The sequence below is a fragment of the Osmerus mordax genome, chromosome 19 (assembly GCF_038355195.1).
Source record: "Osmerus mordax isolate fOsmMor3 chromosome 19, fOsmMor3.pri, whole genome shotgun sequence".
NCBI lineage: Eukaryota > Metazoa > Chordata > Actinopteri > Osmeriformes > Osmeridae > Osmerus > Osmerus mordax.
The window spans coordinates 11,335,083-11,357,805 of record NC_090068.1 but is presented as its reverse complement, the minus strand read 5'-3'; the positions used below and the strand labels follow the sequence as shown (position 1 = coordinate 11,357,805).

Sequence of the window (22,723 nt, the reverse complement as noted above, 5' to 3'; positions counted from 1 at the left end):
ATGCAAGGAGGCAGAGGAGATAATGCACCATTCAACACTGAAAATCAAAACCTTTTATTTTTGTAATTATTTTTTTAAGGCTGTTACTTACTAAAGTTGGACTCATTGAAAACTCATTTGAATCAAGAGCTGGAATACTGTTACAAACAATGCCTTACGTGTCCACTTAACACATTGAATACACAATGAACAATGTTTTCAAAACTCACTGACACATATTACATGACTGGACCCAGTGGGTTCTGTAGATAAGAAATTATTCTAAACTCTACAACCATAAACCAGAGCAAGGTTGGAAAAATTAGGAAAGGGGAATTATGCCAGTGAAGTCTGTATTTACCAATTGGTATTCATAATCAGCCACAACATCACTAGCATGTTGTTGCTTGACAGGTCTTTCGGCAACATGTTACATTTCTACAACAGTTATTCATCGCTCAGAAAAAGGTTAATTGTGACGTTAAGCAATGTTCCTTGGCAAGTATTGGTTCTAGGCTTCAACTGATTATCAGAAGGTCTTTAGTAGATCACTGTAACCTAGAAACAGAGTAGGTAACTGATTTGATGTTGGTCTGCCATCACTATAAGTCAGATCTACGTTCAATGCTCAGAAGTTCAACTTCAAAAATGAGTGTGGCGCCACCTGTTGGAAAAGTGTAATAGACAATATTATGACGAATCAAACAAGACTTGTTTGAGAACGTTTAAAATAAACAAAAAAAGGAATGTGAAAACATTTGAAATACTGAATTACCTGGGATTTTAGGGGGGGCTCCTCGGTCTCCATATCCTTAAAATGAATCAAACTGTCATTTTCCAACAGAATCCAAGAAGCTGTCTGTGATGCATACATTGTGTATTTTGGGCAATTTAATTGTGAGCTGCCATTTGAACTATTTTGAGTACAAGCTAGAAATCATCCTATTTAGGGTAAGGTCAAGACAGGTTGAGTGACATCATAATTAAGGTGTTGAGGGGAGGTAAAGTGACATCATAATTTAGGTGTTCAATCCAGGTAAAATGACATTATAAATAATGTATCTTTGCAAGTTAATGCGACATCATAATTAAGTTGTTCAAGCCGGATAAAGTGTCAACATAATTACGATGTCAGAACCAGATAGTGTCATCATGAATACGTTGTTAAAGTCAGGTAATGAGGCATCGTAATTACAGTGTCAAAGCCTGGAAATGTGATATGATCAGCATGACAGGACACTGCTGGGAAAACTCACCAAGCTCTGATGGAATGACGAGCTTTCTCTTCTCACCTTCACACATACTAACAGAGAGGAAAGGAAGTCAGTCAACAATTCAAAATAACTTCTGTCTTGCTACAGGATGCATCACTGTGGTAAATAATTTATATATATATATACACATTTAACCCTTGTGCTGCCTTCAGGTCACATGACCCAAAGGTTCATAACGAACCATCGTTGTGTTTACCCAATTTTACCCAATACAAAAACAAATACAAATTATTTTCTTTTAACCTTTGCAATGTGGGGGGTCTGAGACAGCCCAACGGTTAAAAGAAAATGCTTCACTTTGTTTTTTTATGAGGTAAATTTGTCGCAATATGACAGTGGGTCACAATGACTGATGGGTCAGAATGACCCGAAGATAACACAAGGGTTAAATAAACAGTTCCTTGGCTCTAACCACTGAACCAATATCAGAACGTTGACCTTCTGATCCTTGCTTATCTGCTAAACTTCCTATAAGCAGTATTTATAAGTAGTTTAGGATCAACGCATCTGTTAAAAGAGTTAATGTTTACATTTACATTTAGTCATTTAGCAGACGCTCTTATCCAGAGCGACTTACAGTAAGTACAGGGAACCAGGGACCCTCTGATTACTAGCCCGATTCTCTAACCGCTCAGCCACCTGACTCCCTATTTAAGTGAAAGGGGATAAGAAAGGCCCCTACCCCAGCAGGCCCTGGTCCCACCCTTTGATGACCTGGCCGGTACCGAGGGTAAAGGTGAACGGCTGGTTCCTGGGAATGCTGCTGTCAAACTCCGTTCCATCTTCCAGCTTTCCCTACAGGGGGAAACACACCACCATCATTATTGAGGCACGAGGAGATGGTGTCTTCCTTAATATTCCAATATAAATTCACTTTATTAATCCTAATGAAAATGTATGTGTTCGTTCGCAGAATAAGTATTAAAAGACATAGGTCGCACATCATAGGATGTATCCAATAGCAACAAGAACTACGTAGTTGTTTTGGCTTGGTTGGGTTACTCACAGTGTAGTGCATGTTCAGCACATCCCCCTTTCGGGACTTGATGGGGCAGTTGTCGACCCTCTTCTTGATGCCAATCTGCAGCTTCTTCTTCTCTCCTCCTCTAACCACCTCGGGAGCAAGGGACACCAGCGTGACCGCGACCAGAAAAAACAGCCGCATACCTTCGAGCAGATAGAGATGGTGTGAGGGATGATGAGAAAACTGCATGGTAGCCAACACCATGCCTGAGATATTCATCTCTTCTATCATTTTGCAAGCAATTTGCACCATCTTGTTTTCTTTTCAATTTACTCAGAGCCTCCAATCAACCTCGAAGTGCCCATAGAAGTGTTTGAGTGGGCTGCTATTCAATTTTGACATTCATCATCCATTTTGTGTGAACGTTTGAGGTACTAATGACACATAAAATGCCCTCAATCCTTCAAAGACGCCAAGTGGTTGATTTGGGCCAGAGCACGTCCATCTTTTTAGTGGGCCTTCTTTCGATACTTCATCCTCACCTAAGTGCGCCTGACATTGCCAGTCCAGTTAATAAATGGATAGAACGCGTATCCCCCATTTGGTAGCAGACACACTAGTATTACACGTCATCAATCACGGTCTAATTCGGGCACTTGGGCATTGTACAGTGGGCAAATGCTTAATAACAGTTTTCAACATGGCTTTGGTAGAAAACACGCCATGACACAGAATAAAGCATAACTTTGACAGTTTCTTCCGGGATCATCAAGGGAGTAGCTACTTTTATCAGGAAATAGCTAACACAAAAAATTTCGAAAGTATTAAACTAGCCATCATCATCACACCGAGCGGGTGTGCACTTAGCACGCTAGCTAGCTTCGTTGGCCCAAGGTTTAACATTTCCTCTTTATAGCGCGGTGTGGCTAACGTAACCAGATGTCTTATAGCTGTCAGCACAGTTCAGCATCTTTAATTGTCTGAGCCAGCTAGCAGCTAAGTATAAAATGTTCTGAAGCACAGTGCCATAGTGGAGCATAGCTACCAGCCTTGCGCTAGCAAGATGGTGCTAGTTCCTATTGTCACCGGCGCAGAACTTTTTAGCGCTAACTATTAGCTACAGTATGATCTATTTCCCTGCCAGCATCAGCACACTACAAATAATCAACCACTACGCATAGCTAAAAGAAGAAAACAGTCAAAATAGTTGCAAAGTGTGACAGATTACCACCGTACCTGCGTTGCAGACAAACAGGCAATAGACCAGACCTTTCTTAACAGTGTGAAAAAGGAAAGCTCAATAGCGAATATTTCTACTTCCTGTTCAAAATAAACGTCACGACAAACGATCGCCTTTTGTTTTTCGATCCTTTGAAAAACTTTCTACCAGATTAAGTTAGGACTGGTATAGCAAATATTAAGACCACGAAACGATGATATGAGCAAAATACTGATTGATGTGAGAGTGGGAGAAAGTATATTACCTGTTAGAGGATGTGGGGTCTGCCACCGATTTCAAACCATTCGGGCACAATCACACACTTATTTTGAAGGGATGGAGTAATCGGAAACGCTTATGAGCATTATAGAGGCAACGTTTACGAATCTGAAAGAAAATGAATGAATGAGTGTAGCTTTCAACTTCGTTGTCTGCTGTTTTATAGATGTAATTATTAATGTTAATTAATTTAGTTGCCAAAAAAGGGTTAGGATAACTGTAATATTATATTTAACCGTTTGGTCTTTTGCTGAAGAGGATGACTAAATGTAATATTGCTTTAGGCCGCAGACGCAAATAAAAGTTAATTCTATTCGATTTGGTCCAAAACAGCGGTTTGAAGCCCGGATGTGATACAATACAATAAACGGTTGTAGCCAGGCAATGATAGGCATGTGTAACTAGCCATTTAATAGTTATATGTCGGTACTAGATTAGATGTAGTTTATTTTTATAGGAATATAATTGTCATTTATTTATACCAGCAGGTGGTAGAATTGAGCTGTGGTGAACGTGCAAAGTGGAAAAAGTTAAAACCTCTTAGGATGGAAAGGATGACAGTTTAATAAGTGACTGATGATTGCAATAGAATGCTAAATAGCTTTCACCTTACGGAAAACACATTCAATATTTATATTATCATGAAAAAAGGGTGTTCCCACACAGCGTGTGGGGGAGATTACATATGTGTGTTGCCATGGAGCATACTGCCTCATTTTATAAAACATTTTAAGACCTTTAAAATCTTCAACGATTTTGCTTGGCCTTATGAGCAGGACTTTGGCAGATATGCTCTTGTAGGGTATCACAGAATACATAAAGAGAACAAACAAACAACCTGAAAAAGAAAACAATGACATTATTGACCTAAATTAAAGGCTAACATTATAGTAGGCTTATACAGTCTGAGCCACTTCTGTAAACAATTTAAAGTTAAGCGTGAATTGACTCAATATGACTGTTCTGTAATAATGATACCATGGGCCTAATGAGATATTTACTCAGTTCCTTACAAAAACAAGCAACATTTGTATCTAAATAGATTAACTTCATTAATGACTTCCCTTGTGACTAATTATAATCTTATATTGAGGCCAGTCTGAAAGCCAGTGTTATATGACACGAAACATCTAGCTACTGCAAAGTAAAACTTGAATTGTATTAGTGATAATCCTGATCAGTATAGCATTTTCAGTTAGTCTGTGACAACTATGGTCCTCAATCTCACATTAGGATGGTTTAGGGTCTGTCATGACATCAATATGCAAACTTAAATATCATCATTACATTTAGCAGACGCTCTTATCCAGAGCGACTTACAGTAAGTACAGGAACATCCCCCCCAAAGCAAGTAGAGTGAAGTGCCTTGCCCAAGGACACAACGTAATTTTGCACGGCTGGGAATCGAACTGGCAACCTTCAGATTACTAGCCCGACTCCCTCACCGCTCAGCCACCTGACTCCACTTATCAACTGTAATATTGATCAAAACTTAACACCAAGCCATGTAATAAGACAAATGTACCAATGTATGGACATGGATATAGTAAAATCAATAAAGGTAATCTGATGAACGCCATTTGAAATAAACATGAAAGGTAGATATAGGAAAATGGATGATGGATATAAGTGTGTATTATAAATATTTATGATAAATTATTCTAGTACTTTTATGTGAGGGTAACTGCATCTTCCATTCCTCTGGAATACTGGGAGGATGAGAGGCAACAGCACAAACAACTCATCAGAGTATACTGGAAGAGTCTGAAATAGATTTCATGTTTCACTTAAAAAAAAACAAAAAAACGTTATCCTTGTGGCTGATTTTCTGTGTCCTGCCTTGGAGGACTGCCTATTGATCCACTGAAATCTTTTGGAAGAGAGCTGAACTGCTAAGATGCTGCGGGAACACTGCGAAAAAGAAAGAAAAAGAAAGGCTTTTAAGAGTTAGAGGGCAAGCATGACCTGGGGGCAGGAAAGAAGACAGAAGTTATAGAATAGATTCCTAACAACTATAATGGGAAGGTCTGGGTGGACACAAGACTGCCATAAAGGCAGGATTGTCTAACAGTTAAAGAACACTGTAGGTTTCCTCAACCCCACAGGTCTAGCGTTAAACCTCAAGGTGAATGAATCCTTCTTGTGTCAACGTAACACCTAACGGTGGCATTTCAAGTCGCCTACAAAAGCAAGCAATAAGGCAGCTCATTTCCTCCTGCACCTCCTGCATCATTCAGCCTCCCAGTGGACCTGTCCCAAGCTGATACATGTCAGACCATCCACTCCGCCATGTTGGGCACCCACAGGTATTGTACCCCAAGACATAGCCATCAATCAACGCCTGCGAAGACACACCCCCATTTCTCTCATAAACGAGCATATGGCAGCTCTGAGGCTCAACATCCATCATTGCAGTAATGCTATATAATACTACACTACTCAGGGGCTGCACGCAAGGCTGTATAAACAAACCAACTGCAGGAGAGATGGAAGGTGAGGCGTAGATGTAAGCAGTGAGGGGTAAATGTCACACTTGTTAACTGTATTGAGGTGAAATGTCAAATCTCACAACCGGGGACTGAAACTATGTCAGGAAAAGGATGAAAACATCTCACATATGCAGGCATCCTTATTGGCATCAATTACGATTATTTATTTATTGAAAACCACCAATGAGTTAGGACTCCAATATCCTCAAGAAGTGTCTCAATAATTGGTTTATATGTTTCCAAACAAACTAATGCAAGATTTTAGGTCAATGGCTTTTAAATGATATTGTAACCACACCTTTGTTCAGTAAGCACTGAGCACTAATGTAATTCATCACTCACACACATCATCATTAGTAAAACAATAAAACAAAGGCCTCATCTTATGTTACTTTATGCTTTATTATTTTTCACTTTACAAAGAACATGACTTGGTGAATTAGTTGTTGCATATTTTAAGACAAATGCTATCGAAAATGTCAGAAAAAAAACATTGTAGAAAGATGAACAAAGACAATTCCCACCCAAACATTAGTGTACATATAGAATATATATTAATATCATTGCTCTTCATCTAATCCCAATGTTAATGCTAACATCTCCTCTGCATATTTAGCTCACCAACATTCATTTTCATCGTTTTCATCACAATCTCCCAGAACAAATTTTATCCATCCACTTTAAAATGGGTTAACAACCTTAAACGTTTAGTCTTTTTTCCCCCACATACAAGTACATTAAACCCTCTCAAAAGCAAAAATAAGTGTTTTCACAGAGGAAATGTTAGAGGAGACCACAGCAAACTGAAAAATGTAATTCAGTGAAAAATACAGTCGGATTTCAAATGATTGAAATGACAAGCCTTTGATTTCATAATGAGCGTATTAAAAAAACAAACGTTGATGACCATCCTCCATTCCCATTGTACTGCCAATAATACACCTCATAATGCCCTACTCATGGTGGCCACCACTATGAGGGGTTACCATGACAGCAGTTAGAATATAAGAATGTATGACCATTAATATCTGAGATGAGCAGCAGGAACAGCACACTTATCTGCACTGAAAATGGCCCCGGTTGGATGTAATAAATTTGTAATCTTGTAATTCTAGTTTGTTAACATGTCACGTTGACATTTAAGGGAGGGGAAAACAGAAATCACAAAGAAATCACACAAAAGACAAAATTGTAAGAAAAAAAGGTTTGAAACACTGAACAGTAAACTTTCTTCTAATTAACCTAAGGCGTCATTGGGTATTATAACCACACTGAGAACATTCAACTATCCCCTTTACAATATTAAGAAACAGCTGATCGCTGGAATCGATGAGTGCAGTTAATCCCCATTACTACGACGAGAACTACATATTTCCAGAATTATTTCATTATAGGTTTCCACCATGTAATGTTGTTAATTCACATATATTAGGAAATCTAAAGTAATGTAGATGTGTTTATGTACAAGGCAGTTGGTCAAAAATAGTAACACATTTGCAGGGTATAAGTTGACTGAGTCATTTGTGGTGCGATAATACACCTCAAGAGACCTAACTATGGGAGAGTGTAAAAGCAGGTTAGGCTAGATCATAGACACATCCAGAGATCCGATACAGTGATGAGTACAGATTCTAAGTGTTGAGGAAGGTATGTCTTCGCTTTGACAGATTATTGGTATCGAAGATGAGGAGATGTGCAAGTAAGACATGAATTAATCCTTTGATTTATGATCTGATTCGATCTGTGCAAGTTACATCACGATAAAGTAAGGTTAGGAATTCATTACATTTTATTGCACTAAATGGCTGAAAGTCAATTGCTCAGCCATTGCTTCATTTTCAGTCATTGCATAATATATTTCCAAGATACTGTATTTGCCACTGCAAATGAACTGTTTAGACAAAATAAGATTTTTTTTTTAAATCAAGAAAACATACATATTTAGCGTTCTTCTAAAGCCATGATTAAGGATTGTGCTTTTCCTAATAGTTACAGTGGACTACAGCTCATACAAATGCACAGATTAGAAATATCTCTGACGATAAGCTACATTACAACACAGTCAAAACGAATAAAGCAATTCTTATTCTTCGCAGCTGATTCAAATTCTCAATTTCAAAAATAGATCTATCTATCCCTTTGCCTCCCTCTTCTCTACAGAGCTGGACAACTGATACGTGTCTGTGTGTGCGTCTGGTCGGGGCTGAAGAGGTTGTGCTTGGGGTGAGAGGCTCCCTTCAGACCTGTCCTACTCTCCTCGTCTCACCCCCATCCTCTCCTCCTCTTCCTCTCTCCCTCTCATCCCAACCTCTCGTCCTCTCACCCCATCCTCTTTTCCTTTTTCCTCTTTCTCCATTCTCTTCCTCTCTTTCCATCCATCCTCTCCTCCTCCTCCTCCTCTCACCCCATCCTCTCCTCCCCCTCCTCCTCCTCCTCTCACCCCATCCTCTCCTCCTCCTCTCACTCTGTGATCTCCAGGATGAGGTCGTCTCCCTCCAGGTTGCTGTCTGTGGAGACGTACACCTTGGCCACGGTGCCCGCGAGGGGAGAGTTGACCACCGTCTCCATCTTCATGGCGCTGAGCACGCACAGAGGCTGGCCCTTCTCCACCTTCTGGCCCTGCTGCACCTTCACCTCCACCACCTTGCCAGGCATGGGCGCGCCCACCTGCCCGCGCACGTCCTTCAGGGCCTTGGGGTGGAAATGCATCTCCTTGGGGGGGGGGGGGGGGGCGCACAAGGATGCGTTACGTGGATTCTTACTGTGATTAACGTATACATGGCAGATGTATACACATACGTGTACACACACACACACGCGTGTGCACACCAACTCCAAAAGCAGCAAGGGTCCCTTTGATGTTGTTCAGAGAGACCAGGAACTACATATGACAAACGAACACACACAGTCAACAAACAGGAAGTGGCTCGTCTGGATGTACCTTCATGGCCACCGTATCCTTGACCAGGACGGATCTCAGCTGGCCGTTAAGCTCGAAGAACACCTCCCTCTGGCCAGCCTTGTTGAGATCTCCCAGGGCCAGCGCCTTGATGTGGAGGGTCTTCCCCCTTTCCAGCTCCACCTGAGTCAAACAGGAAGAAGAGATGATCAGGAAACAACAAGGTACAACGCAGTGGTTCAGCACCTGACTGCAGGTCAAGAGGGCGCTGATAAATACATTCAATGTTTTAAATGTTTTTGTCGAATTAATGCGTTGTTATTATGGATAGATCGCGACAGCAGATATCATGGTTTTTGTTTTTGAAAGTAAATAGTTGGATTCATTAACATACTCCATGGAAACTAATGTATGTGTCATTATGAGTAAATCATGACATCGGCGATTACGCTAAAGACCTCGAATTCCTCAGCGATCTTGGGCCCGTCGAGGAACAGGCGAGTGTTCAGACAGTCCACCGGTCCGAAGGTGGTGGTGAAGTCTTTGAACTCCTGGAACACCTTCGGGTACATGGCCGCTGACATCACATCCTCGGGAGTGATGTCATCACCGTGCGCCTCTCGCAACCGTTTCTCCAGGGCCTCGAAATCCATGGGGGGTAGAGAGGCACCTGGTCTGCCCTCAACACGGGGCAGAGACTTGAGCACCTGGGGGGGGAGGGGGACCAGTCAGATAGATACCAACAGAGAATGCTATATCAGCATGGCTAGTCAGATCGTCTGTAATTAGAAGTTAATCAGTTCATACAGATTGGGATTTTCTGACTTCAAAGCAAGCCCTTGAAAATATGTACAAAAATACCAGAGGCTATAACCAAGCGTTTGAACCTACCAAGCAAACAGGAGCGTAATAATGAACAGATAGACAGAGATAATGCTGCACATCTCTGTCGGAAATGAGAAATCGCTGCTTGGTAATAGCTGTAGTGCTCCTTTGTTGTACATGATGTATGCTAAGCAGATGGCCCATTTATTTTGAACTGATCTGCAAAATAAATTACACAAGTGCCACCGTGCGTCCAGAACCGAACAAAGCACGAGGGGGAGCTGCATTGTGTAACGGCCGTGTAAGGCACACATTTGTCCTAGAAAACAATTGATCTTCTGAAGGAAATACTTTGGGGTAATTCATGCAGGCTGATGCTCTCTGAGCAAGACTAGCGGTGACATATTATTTTTTTTAATGAAAAATTCATACACGAGAAATAAGTGCAGTGTATCAAGAGGGATCGTACAGACAGAAGAAAGGAAAATAACGCAAATAGGCTAACATTTCAAACAAACAAGTTTTTCATTTCAGCAGAACTTGAGTAGGAAATGTAAAATGCTTTTGCTCCCCAGCTCTCCTGAATGACCTCATAAGGTACACATAAATGCACTCTGAATGTTTAATCCATATAGCAGTGAGCTAATTATCTTTTAATACTGTGGAAAATAACAATCTCACTGTTGAGGTTCACTTTAACATACTAGTGGAGAGCAGACAGTCTCCATAGTCACTCAATACAATACACTCCCCCCCCAAGGGCAGGCTATTGATTACTAAAAGCTGCTCTTTGAGAGATGCAGATTGTAAATCACAGCAGTTCAATGGAAAGCATTAGTAGCGTGGGTAAAAGGAAATGCGGAATGTCCAATAACACGGTGAGATGAGAGGGAACACGCCGGCGTGTTCCCTCTCAGGTACTGTACAAGCAAGCAAGGCGCCCTAGAAGGACTTGTTAGCGGTAGCGTGGAATGTTGGTGGGCTTGTTAGCATGGACCGTTGGTGTGACTTGTTAGCATTAGCGGGGCGCGTTAGCATTAGCTTGTTAGCATTAGCATGGCTGGAAGAAATTAGCGTGGCTTATTACATTTAGCAGACACTCTTATCCAGAGAATTATTAGAATTAAGAGTGGCTTGTTTGCGTTAGCTTGGCTTGTTAGCGTTGGCGTTACCTTGGAACGGAAGGGCTCTGGGAAGCCTCCATGAGGAATGCCGATATGTCCTTGCAGGAACTCAACCACTGACAGCGGGAAGGACAGCTCGTCCGCACGCTCCTCCACTTCCGCCCGCGTCAGAGAGTTTTGCACCATGAACTGGGCCAGGTCGCCCACGATCTTTGAGGAGGGGGTCACCTGGGGAGGGGGACACAGGAGTTTTGAAACTGATGCTACCACGCCAGCGTCATACTCCGTTTTCACCTTTCAAAACATTCCAACTGCTGAGGAACTGAGCAAGAGCCAGGAGAGGATTGGAGATAGATTTAGATTAAAAGAGAGGAGGCTGGGGGAGAGAGAGAGGGCAAGAGAGAGAGAGGGCGAGAGAGAGAGAGGGCGAGAGAGAGAGAGGGCGAGAGAGAGAGAGGGCGAGAGAGAGAGAGGGCGAGAGAGAGGGCGAGAGAGAGGGCGAGAGAGAGAGGGGCGAGAGGGCGAGAGAGGGCGAGAGAGAGAGGGGGCGAGAGAGAGAGAGGGTGAGAGAGAGAGGGCGAGAGAGAGAGGGCGAGAGAGAGAGGGCGAGAGAGAGAGGGCGAGAGCACGCGAGAGAGAGCGAGAGAGACAGTGAGAAAGAGAGAGCGAGCGCGCGCGCGAGAGAAAAAGAGGTGTGAAGAGAAGGGTTGAGAAAGCGAGGGTGGAGCAGAGAAAGAGAGGGGAGTGGAGAGAGAAAGTTAGTGTCGCCGATGGGACAGCGAGACGCCACAACAACAAGAAGACTGAATGGAGAGAAAGAAGCAGATAGTGACAACAGTGGGAGCGTGTCGTCTATTGAACGAACGCCGATACTGATTCACCAAGCCTGTGATATGGGCAATATTAGACAGCGCGGGGAAAACGGAGTAGGAGAAAAGGGAAGAGGAACACAAACTCGACTATCTCTGATCATTTAATTAAGCTGTAGGAAATGAAAACCATCTAGGCGAGACCAAAAGCTAGAAGATGCAATTGATTGGAGAGATCAGAGAGAAGCGTAAAGGAACAGAACAGATAAGCTTTGCTCAAAGCTCCTCAGCTGGTCTGACTCAAGGCCCAGACAGAAAGCAGTGAGATTAGCAGCTCTACTCCCTTCAAACTTAGTCCTCTCCTCTTTTTATTAAATTTTTGAATACAAAACTGAGACCCGCATATATGCTCTGGAGGGAAGAATGAGGAGTGCAGCAGAATAAGTGGGCCTTTAACAATTCACTTCAATAAGATTGTACTCTCTTTCACACTATAAATCTGACTATCAGATCAGACTAGGGAGAAAAAAAATCTGAACCGAAACAAACATACAGTATTTTGCTACATCATACAGGAAGTGAAAACTAGACGGTTGTCTCACCTTGATGAGGTCACCGAGCAACTTGTTCCCCTCGGTGTAGGCCTTCTTCACCTCCTTGAACTTGTGTCCCAGGCCCATGCTGTGAGCCTGGAAGTGCAGGTTGGTGTACTGCCCTCCTGGGATTTCGTTCTCGTAAACGTCTGCGTTTCCAGACTTCATGGTGGCCGTGCAGTCGAAAGGTGCGTAGAGCCCGCGAGCGACCTCCCAGTACTCGCTGTAGTCAAACACCTTCTCCAGAGGAATGCCTGATGGGGTGGGGGGGGAAGGAAGACGACCGGCTCAGATGCAGCTGCTAGCGCAAGCATGGATTCGTGTTTAACATGGAGGTGTGGGAGTCAGGTGGCTGAGCGGTGAGGGAGTCGGTCTAGTAATCTGAAGGTTACCGGTTCAATTCACGGCTGTGCCAAATGACGTTGTGTCCTTGGGCAAGGCACTTCACCCTACTTGCCTCGGGGGGAATGTCCCTGTACTTACTGTAAGTCGCTCTGGATAAGAGCGTCTGCTAAATGACTAAATGTAATGTAAATGTAGGTGTGGGAGTCGGCGAAGACGTGTTTACTTAAGTCTTAACTTCATCTGGCAACAAACAGATGAATACAGACAGGGACAGATTTCCCTGTCTGTCTGCAGCCCTGAGACAGACAGATGGACAAACTGTTTCAGTGTCTGTTTCTGAGACAGACAGAGACACTGAAACAGACTGACAGGCCGATGGACGAACAGTCACCCAAGGCTGGAGCTGTCTTAAGTATGATCTACAATCATCATGGAGGAGAATAAGGGATCTTGGCTTCGGGAGCTCTGCTGATGCAGAGTACCAAGAAGTATGGATTGATAGATTGAAGGAATAAGAAGCTCAAAAGGTATTAAGTGTCAAGTGAAAAAGAATTGGCTTGAGATGGAGAAAACATTGAAAGAACTCCCTAGTAACAGGTAAGAAAAACAACTTTTCTGATAAATAAAAGACTATAGATCAGGTACTAAAAATTTAATCTTTTGACGACACAGAGAGAAGCACAGTGGTAGAATGGGCTTCATCCACACACCTAATGGTTTGTTCATTACTTTATTGTTATTAGGTTTGCAGAAGCCTGGACATTAACATAGGCTATAAAACCTTGCTATTCCGTCTTGTGGATGGGCTGAATCTCACACTGGGTTTTTCTAGTAGTGTTTACATAATCAAGATGAATCTATGAGTCGGAAAGGATTACAAAGAAAGAAAGGTCTATAAAGCTGCAATGTGTTTTATACTGAACAGATATTGTTTTTATAGATACTAAACTCAAGGCCACTTTGCTAAGCAACAATGAAATTTCTTGTTTCCTAAACTTCCTATTAGTAGTACCTGGGTACCAAGGCAACCGCCTCCTACAAAGGTTAGATGAGCTGAGCCATTAATCGAACAATAAGAGCCATGAGGAATCCAGTACAGCCGCTTCACCACTCGAGTCGTACAATTTTGTTTTTTACTACACACAACACAACAGTCCTTCCTTAACAACTATATTTTAAAACATTTAAGGGGAAACATTTCAACATCTTCAAAAAGGTTAGGGCCAAGGACAGGATGGAGTCCTCACAATTATTCTGCTGGATTTCTAAAAGCGCTGTGAAATAACAGGGTTGGGTTGAGAAGCATAGCGATAAACAGTGCACCTCGGGTTTCCATTTTGTCCAAACAACTAGGTGCAGATGTAATTTAAATAAATATGTTTGAAGGCACAGATGTAGACCCAAAACTTTCTTCAGCCAGTGTATTGGCATTTATTTTTTCCATTTAGAAAACGACTCAATTTCACAGTGTTGAGAACTTTTTAGTCCTCGGAATAAAGCATGAGGGATGCGTAATCCAGCGTTACATGCTCGATTTCCTCGTCAAGTAGGAAGGTTAAAAAGTGAACATGTATTTGAAATGAGCTGCTTTGGTAACTGCAGAGGAACACTATTCCGTTGTTTATATGCCGATACATGTCCAGGTAATTTCTAATCAGATGCAACTCGTCAAGCTAATTAATTCACCATCTTGCCCTCTTCTCAAAACGAGTCCTTGAGGGCTTTCCAAAAGCAATTAAGTGGCATTTGTTGTGTACGGAAGAAAGAGATATTAAATTATCGTTTGATCTTGTAGAGATTGGATTCTTTTGACCCAGTGAATATTTTAGAATGTGTTTATGACATCATTCATTATCCGGTGTACCCAATCGCATCACAAGGAATAGCTAGTGCCTGGTTGCTTTTGTGATGACAGGCTGTCTTGAAGAGAGGCTAGGTGTTGCATTGTTGTGCTGGGCACAACATTCCGCGTTGCTTTGTGGGAATTATTTTTCTATAAAAGAGTTCTAGAGAGTTTAAATTCCATCGACAACCAACGTCAACGTATACTATAGGGTGTGTGGAGCACATTGGGTCACGGAGACAGACCTCTCACGTTGACTCATAACACGGAATCTTCCCTCTCTCAGCCTGTGCCGTTTCAGGAAGCGAACAGCTATCGGGCGCTGGCCGGCCGGCCGAACACAAGGGCTTCCACTTCAGGCCTCACACCGGTTACCTTAGCAACCCGGAGGCAGCAGAACGCCCCCCCCCCCGCTTGCCTGGTTGGAGGGAGGGAGGGGAGGAGGCGGGGCGGCAGAGGCGGGCAGGTCATGTCATTACAGGAGGTTAAGCCTGATCAGTTGATGCCGTAACGTCTCAATTAAAGAAAGGTCACTGAGTGGTGTCTGTATGAGAAATCGTGTCTGTAAGTGACCTTCCCCTGCATCCCTTCTTTTGGTCTCTCGCCGGTCTCTCCCCGTCTCTCCACTCTGTTATTTTTCTGGTATGCTCTCTACTTCTACCTCTCCCTCTCCACGTCGGTCTCTGTCTCTACTTCTCCCCTCTCTCTCTACATCTCTCTCTGCCTCTCCTCTGCTCCCTCTGTCTTGTTCTTGCCATCTCATCTTGGCCAAAAACGTCAGACATGCTTCATTTCTAAACCACTTCCCATGTGTTCTCTGTTGTGTTGCTTATTTTAGTGCTGACGGTTCATCCCTCCATCTCTGAGCTCTGGAGACCAGGCATAATGAGTGTGCGTTTAAAGACCAGCATTATTCAACTGCCTGGGATTTCAGTCCATTCCAGACAGTCCCAGTTCAGAACACATCCCTCTGTGTGTGAGAGTAATTCAGCCAATTAATTTCAGCGAAGAAACCGCTGACATGTGTTTTTCACAGTTTCCTTTCCCAACCTGCTGTTGTATATAACCCAGCGTTGGTGGTTCAAATAAAATTAAACTTGATTATTTTAGCCCTATTTAGCAGTGTCACAGAGGGCTACGCCCACAAATCAGCACCTAGCTGACGGCCTACAGCTCCCGTGTTTTGATTGGTCCTCAAGTAGAAGCTCAGCTCCCCTGAGTTTTGATTGGTCCTAAAGTAGAGCTCAGCTCCCCTGAGTTTTGATTGGTCCTAAAGTAGAGCTCAGCTCCCCTGAGTTTTGATTGGTCCTCAAGTAGAGCTCAGCTGTGTAGTGTCAGGTGTGTGGGGCTCACCTGTGTTCTGTTTGGTCCCCTTAGTGCAGGCCACCAGCGCCCCCATGCTGGGCTGTGATGTCATCCCCGCCATGGAGTCCACCGCCACGTCCACCACGTCTGCCCCGGCTTCTGCGCACGCCAACATGGCCGCCACGCCGGCGCCGGCCGTGTCGTGCGTGTGGACGTGGATGGGCATATCGGGGAAGCGGTCCCTCAGAGCTCCAATCAGCATCCGGCTGGACTCTGGTTTCAGAAGCCCTGCCATGTCCTGGAGAGGAGGAGGGAGGTGGGGGAGAGAGGTTCGGGGCAGGAGAGGTGGCATGCGGGGGGTGGAGAGCACAAGGGTGGGGGAGGGAAAGGGGGGAGGGGACAGTGACATTCAATGACAGGATCCGTGGCTCATTCATCATCCCCAGTCACAGTGACAAGCAGAACATGTGTGCAGCAGAGATAACACGGCTGAGTGGAGCTGACAGGGATGTCACTTCCTGGATCCAGCACTGTCTGTGGTCCTACCTTGAACCAGCACCGTCTGGTGTGGTCCTACCTTGAACCAGCACCGTCTGGTGTGGTCCTACCTTGAACCAGCACCGTCTGGTGTGGTCCTACCTTGAACCAACACCGTCTGGTGTGGTCCTACCTTGAACCAGCACTGTCTGGTGTGGTCCTACCTTGAACCAGCACTGTCTGGTGTGGTCCTACCTTGAACCAGCACTGACTGTGGTCCTACCTTGAACCAGCACCGTCTGGTTGTAGTCCTACCTTGAACCAGCACTGACTGTGGTCCTACCTTGAACCAGCACTGTCTGGTGTGGTCCTACCTTGAACCAATATGTGTGTCACTAGCATTCCTGGTCAGCATGCACGTCCCAGCTCCCAGCTTGTATCCCTACCTTGATAGCCAGTATGTGTGTCCCGGCCTTGACCAGTTCGTCCGCCAGGTTCAGGTAGTACTCCAGGGAGTACTTCTGCCTCATGGGGTCGGAGACGTCTCCTGTGTAGGATATGGAGGCCTCAACCACCCCCCCAGCTGCCCCCGCAGCCTCCATGCCCAGGATCATGTTGGGCAGGTAGTTCAGAGAGTCGAACACCCGGAAAATGTCCATGCCGTTCTCCTTGGCCACCTCGCAGAACCTGGGGGGAGGGGAGGGTGTTTTAGGTGGAGGACATGAGATGGAGTATAATAAATTATGTATATTATTCATATTCATATATATATATGAATAATTTAATATACTCGATATAATACATTTTATATATATATTGTAGAGTATGTTAAAGGTAGGGTGAACTACAGAATTAGGGGTTTAGATGAGGTGCTTACGTAATCAAGATGAATCCTTGAGTGGGAAAGGGTTACAAATAAAGCAAGTCCTATCAATCTGAGTTTCAGACTGAATAAATGTGTATCTTCAATACATAGATAGTACACCAAAGTCCACTTTGCTAAGCAACACCGGTATTTCTAAACTCCCCCTTTGGTAGTACCTGGGTACCAAGGCAACATCCTTACTCTCTTCAAAAGGTGACACTATTTGAATCCCTCAGTGAAGAATCTCCTCATAAGTATTCTGCTGGATTCCTGACTGTGCAGTGAAATAACATGGCAAGTGGCAGAAGCATACAGACTTTCCATTTAATCCAAACTACAGTATGATGTTAGGGGGGGATTATGTATTTTCTGTTCCATTTTAGATCAATATGTTTCATAGTGGATAAATACCATACAGTGTTTACATACTGTAGGTTAAAGACGTCCAGAGGGGAACCTTAGAAATGTATTCAAATGCTCTAACCACTGAGCTATGCCCATCCATTTAGAGAGTAGGGTATAATCTCAGCACCTGACTGGAGATCCAAGAGGTTTCAGGTTCAAATACCCCTTGTTCTGTGACCCTTTTGGCAAAGCGTCCAAAAGGAGTATTTCCAACCCATTTGATAAACTTGGTGTGTGTGTGTGTGTGTGTGTGTGACACAGTGCGGACACTGACTTGAACACAGCGTTGTCGGGGTAGTTGGTGTAACCGACGGCGTTGGCGCCCCTCAGAAGCATCTGGAAGGGAACGTTAGGGATCAGCGCCCGCAGCTCCTGCAGCCGCCGCCATGGGCACTCGCTCAGGAAACGCATCGCCACGTCGAAGGTGGCACCTGGACACGGGAGAGGGAACGTCAAAGCCACTTCACTGACCGGAAGAGTCCACAGACCTCGACTCATCTCAGTCGAGGGTTCGTTTACTTTCCCCTTATATACCGTAGTTCCCATCCAGAACACTTTACACATGTATACCGTAGGGAATGCTCAAATGGAATTTATAGTAGGGACTGTGCTTAAGAAGGCACTTTATTCAAGCTAGCATAATGTTTTCCATCAATCCACAGTACATATGGTGTAATTATTTAGTGGGCACGTGACAATTATTCATTGGCAAGTAATTTGCATGTACGAACTTGTGTGGGGGGTCACAAAATGTGTATAAATCAAGTTCACAGACTAAATTGTGATATTTTTCACATGAATGGGGAGATTTATGGGAAAATATATAAACGTTAACCAGAAGAATGTTTTCCTTTCAACTCAAAAGTCTTAAATCTTTTCTATCAATTTAACCTGTAGCCTTCACTACAAGCAATCACGTAACTGAACAAGATATAAGACCAAAACTGTTCACACAACATCCATTTGAGCAATTCTTCTCTTTTCCTGTTTGGGAAGCAAGTGGTCTCATTACCCGCTCCTATGACATATCAAATGTGACTTCCACACAAAGCTTGACAAGACAGGGCAAGGAAAGGTCGTGAGCACAGGCAGGGAGACAAAAGGAGCATTGTCAAAAATTCTGACACATCACTTAGCAACAGAGGTAGAAAATCGGTTTTCTATCCGTTTTTTACTTCGAGATGAGCTGGCAGTCATCTCTCATCTACCTCAAGCACATCATCCTGCTTTCTTCTGAGACCGAGGCAGGGAGCCCTCCTGAGTTCCCCAGAATAACCCGCACTGCTGAACAATGTGAGACTAGCCCTTGGGCCGTGTCACATTTCTACTTAACCAGGCAGCTTGTTCTACATGACCTTCCTACCCTGCGACCTTCCGAAACCCAACATCGCAAAAGAGACTACAGAGGTTCACTCAGAGACGGAGAGAGCAAGGGGAGACAAAGAGAGAGAGAGAGAAATACAAAGAGACAAATACTTAATGCATGTGTATTAACTGCATGGTTTCCCTGAATGCATCTCCTTACCTCCCCAGTTCTCCACGCTGAAGAGGTTGTTGAAGTTGTGAGCCACGAAAGGGGCGATCTGTTTGAGGTCGTGGGTGCGCACGCGGGTGGCCAGCAGAGACTGGTGGGCATCTCTGAAGGTGGTGTCCATGAGCAGGAGGCCCTGGTGGGCACGCACCGCCTTGGCAAAGCCCTCGGGACCCTCCCTCAGCAGCACTTCACGGAAACCCACAGGAGGCTCGCCTGGGAGTTCGAAACAAAGACACCACATGTCAAAACTCTGCCAGTTGCTCGTTTTTCAAAGCAAAACATTTCCATTTTATAATTCAGCAGACACCTCTATCTAGAACGACACACAAATCAACTAAATGGTCTGTGTATTTACAAGGCACGGTGCAACAATAACCACATCCCACCACGCATGGCGCAACTCTAACAATATCTCAAAGACAAATGGTTTTTAAATGGATGGTACTAAGAGGTTGTCTGCTGGTTGGCGGGTTACCCAGTGGGACGGGAGGAACCACAGGGTCGATGGATGACGGCTTGGCCTTGACCGGGATCGGCGTAGTGGGACCGTTCACCATGACGTGACCTGGGACGAGGAGCAGAAACAAGTCGTGCCTGGAATCCATTATCTGAAAGCGTCTCTAAATAGCTCCTTCATAATTGTCAGACATTAGCGAGCCACACTATGCACGAGAGTGCTCCAAGAACATTTTGACAAATTGCTTGACTAAAAAGGAATCTATTGTGTACCAACATGAGAGTAACAGAGCAAAACATCAAGAAGTACAACTTTGAGGGCTGGCAATTCTAGAGCTTTTATAGCAGCAGGTGTGTGGTTCCAGCCAAGCGTGAATTCAGTTAATTATCTCACCTCTGAATGTACGGAGGGATATTGTAATTGTTCGATGAGTCAAGATCATTAGCTGAAAATGATTGGGTAAATACCAACGAGATCCGATATAGTGCTGTGTAAAAAACAACCTTTAATAAAGGACTAGCAGGAACATTATCTTCCACTCCAACACAGTCTTTCTAGCAGAAGCTCCAGGCCTAGACGGAGGAGGTGGGAGAACTCCCTTACCCAGAAAGTGCAGCAGCTTCTGGGCTCGGTTCTGAACCGGTTTGAGGTTGAAGAGGTCCTGGTTCTCGTCTATGAACTGGGTGTCGACGGTGCCGTACAGGAACTGGTCGTTGTTCAGAACGTTCTGGAGAAAGGGGATGTTGGTCTGTGTAGACAAAGAGGAGGTGGAAGAAGTGAGTGAGGATGAAGGAGGGAGGGAGGATGAAGGAGGGAGGATGAAGGAGGGAGGGATGGAGGATGAAGGGATGGAGGATGAAGGAGGGAGGGAGGGATTATCCATAAGAAGTTGTGTGTGTGATCTGTGACACAGGGGACAGATCAAACCAAAGCTGAAGTGCAAATGGTCTTTGAGGGTTGTGTGAGGTCGTTGTTCTCTGACCAATACCAAATCAATGTCTCCCAGCGCTCGATAATACCACTCTATCACACACCATGCTCCCATCCTGTGTGAGCGCTATCAGAGCCCTGCACGCGGCAGAGAACACACTCAAATCACTGGGCAAAACAATCCCGGGGAAGGGGCTAATCCCCCTACATATTCCCTGCACACTCCCCGAGACGTGCTAACACATCTGTCTCAGGTGCCCTGGGGGCCAGAGGAGCTGCGGAGAACAGCTGAGTGGAAACGCCAAGAAATGAGAAAAGGAGGACGAGGGAAGGAACAGAGAGAGAGAGAGTGAGAGACAGAGAGCGAGAGTGTGTGAGAGTGTGAGAGAGAGACAGTGTGTGAGAGAGAGAGTGTGAGAGAGAGAGTGTGAGAGAGAGAGAGTGTGAGAGAGAGAGTGTGAGAGAGAGAGAGTGTGAGAGAGTGTGTGAGAGAGTGTGTGTGAGAGAGAGTGTGTGAGAGAGAGACAGTGTGTGAGAGAGAGACAGTGTGTGTGAGAGAGAGTGTGTGAGAGTGTGTGTGTGTGACAGAGACTGAGATGAGTGGGTGAATGTTCTGCTTGCATTCCAACGCCCTTAGTCCATCCCCATTTCATGGTCAATCCATACATTTTCAAACAGCATTTCAAAGCACTAGAGTGCTGACCCAGATTGCTGTACACCAAGCAGGTCTGATGGAGCCAATGGTCTATACAAAGAACAAAAATCAGATAACAAAATGATTTTCTCTTTCGATTGTCAGATTTGGAAAAAATGACAATTCTTTTTATTTTTTGTTCTTGAAGTTGATTAATTAGAAATTGTGTTGCAACCGCTATAGAGCATCGACGCAGTGTGAGAGTGTGCAGAGGGACACAGGGCTAGGATGGGGAGTGATTCATCTTCCTGTTCAACCTTTTCTAACGATGTTCCAGTGGAGAGATGGAGGGGCGGAGCAGAAGATTTTCTAGGACACCTTACTTTACTAGTCTGCCTCTACTAGCCCTTCCCAGCTGGAAGCAGGTGATCATTTCAGGGTGGAAACCTCACCACCATGACTAGCTAACCCAGTTTTATGAAAGCACCAATTTTATAATGACTGCATCAAGTGGGCGTTAGAAGAGGGAAAACAAATTACTAAAATAATAATGTTTGAGCACAAAGCAACTGGGATGTGATTAAAGTCTGCTGTTGAAGTCCAATGATCAATTATGCATCCAGGACACTTGTTCCAAATTAGCCTTTCATGATTACGTAAAAAGAAGAAGAGAGGGGAAAATAAAATAAATAAAAGCCAAGGTCATTTGTTTTGAAATATCACCCAATTTGTCAACTGGCATGAGTTCTGATAGCCCTGTTAAAGCAGCCAAGCCCACTGATTTCAGACCCAGTCTGTAAAATGCTGTTCATATCCACTGGGCTGAATAGATTCTGCTTCTCTGTCATTGCCCACATTGCTGCTTTTGTCCATCCTGAATGGCTGGACACAATGACATCCTCCCTCACCGTCTCAGATAACTTGTCGGCATGGATACCTATACACACACACACACACACACACACACAGCAGCTCCAGGACTAGCCTTAGACATACAAAACGTAAATACCGTAAATTAGCAATGTGTAGCAAAAACATGAAAACATTGTTTTTTTTTACACAAGCATAAGACATCAGGGTACAATAATGAATAGGGCTCCATTCATGATAGAATCCAGTAAAGGTGGATTTAAAGTGCGCGAGCATTGCTGGACAGTGAACGACTAAGAGACTACAAGCCTGTTCCTGTCAGAAGCATGCCTGTACACGGTCCTCTATATATAGCCTAGAGTTTGGGTCTGGGTGAGGGTGAGTCACTCTCCTAACCAAAACACACGATGGAGAAACGGAGGAATGAGGAGACCCCGGGGGGGACAGAGAGCAGGAATATAGACGGGAGGACTGATCCCTCCCTCCCTCCCTCCTTCCTTCCTCCCCCCTCTCTGTCGTCTCGTCTTCACGTATACTCAAGGGTGAAAAGTACGCCTCAAATCCCGCTCTACGCTACAGCGGGATTGAACCTGTACCCAGCCCT

At 44.3% G+C, this 22,723-nt stretch overlaps 2 protein-coding genes across 3 annotated transcripts in view; both read right to left on the bottom strand.

Annotated features, from left to right (window-relative positions):
- Positions 1–38: 38 nt before the first annotated feature.
- Positions 39–3,723, bottom strand: fkbp2 (FKBP prolyl isomerase 2). Of its 2 annotated transcripts, none has more exons than XM_067256690.1 (6): positions 3,702–3,723; positions 2,260–2,420; positions 1,936–2,048; positions 1,236–1,282; positions 755–790; positions 39–643 (listed from the first exon to the last, which is right to left on the bottom strand). In XM_067256690.1, exons 2-6 carry the CDS (start codon positions 2,416–2,418, stop codon positions 582–584), a joined length of 417 nt encoding a protein of 138 aa, XP_067112791.1. In that variant the 5' UTR covers positions 2,419–2,420; positions 3,702–3,723; the 3' UTR covers positions 39–581. The 2 variants fall into 2 exon arrangements, with proteins under 2 accessions (XP_067112791.1, XP_067112790.1); XM_067256689.1 differs by lacking the exon at positions 3,702–3,723 and adding an exon at positions 3,454–3,535.
- Positions 3,724–8,640: 4,917 nt separating this feature from the next.
- Positions 8,641–22,723, bottom strand: part of pcxa (pyruvate carboxylase a) — a 56,242-nt gene continuing 42,159 nt past the window's right edge. Inside the window, exons 11-21 of the mRNA XM_067256688.1 lie at positions 20,289–20,433; positions 19,704–19,793; positions 19,220–19,441; positions 17,969–18,125; positions 16,871–17,111; positions 15,996–16,245; positions 12,464–12,708; positions 11,101–11,280; positions 9,562–9,810; positions 9,146–9,286; positions 8,641–8,916 (exon numbers count right to left, since the gene is read on the bottom strand). Of these exons, the coding sequence (XP_067112789.1) occupies positions 8,665–8,916; positions 9,146–9,286; positions 9,562–9,810; positions 11,101–11,280; positions 12,464–12,708; positions 15,996–16,245; positions 16,871–17,111; positions 17,969–18,125; positions 19,220–19,441; positions 19,704–19,793; positions 20,289–20,433 (2,172 nt within the window). The 3' untranslated portion in view covers positions 8,641–8,664. The remainder of the gene's footprint in view (positions 8,917–9,145; positions 9,287–9,561; positions 9,811–11,100; positions 11,281–12,463; positions 12,709–15,995; positions 16,246–16,870; positions 17,112–17,968; positions 18,126–19,219; positions 19,442–19,703; positions 19,794–20,288; positions 20,434–22,723) is intronic.

Excerpts from the sequence above, each read along its gene's own strand:
- fkbp2 (XM_067256690.1), bottom strand. The coding sequence starts at position 2,418 with ATGCGGCTGTTTTTTCTGGTCGCGGTCACGCTGGTGTCCCTTGCTCCC. Across the intron at positions 1,283-1,935 it reads TGGGACCAGGGCCTGCTGGG|TATGTGTGAAGGTGAGAAGA; the intron begins GTAGGGGCCTTT and ends CCTCTCTGTTAG. Across the intron at positions 644-754 it reads AGCCCCCCCTAAAATCCCAG|GTGGCGCCACACTCATTTTT; the intron begins GTAATTCAGTAT and ends CTTTTCCAACAG.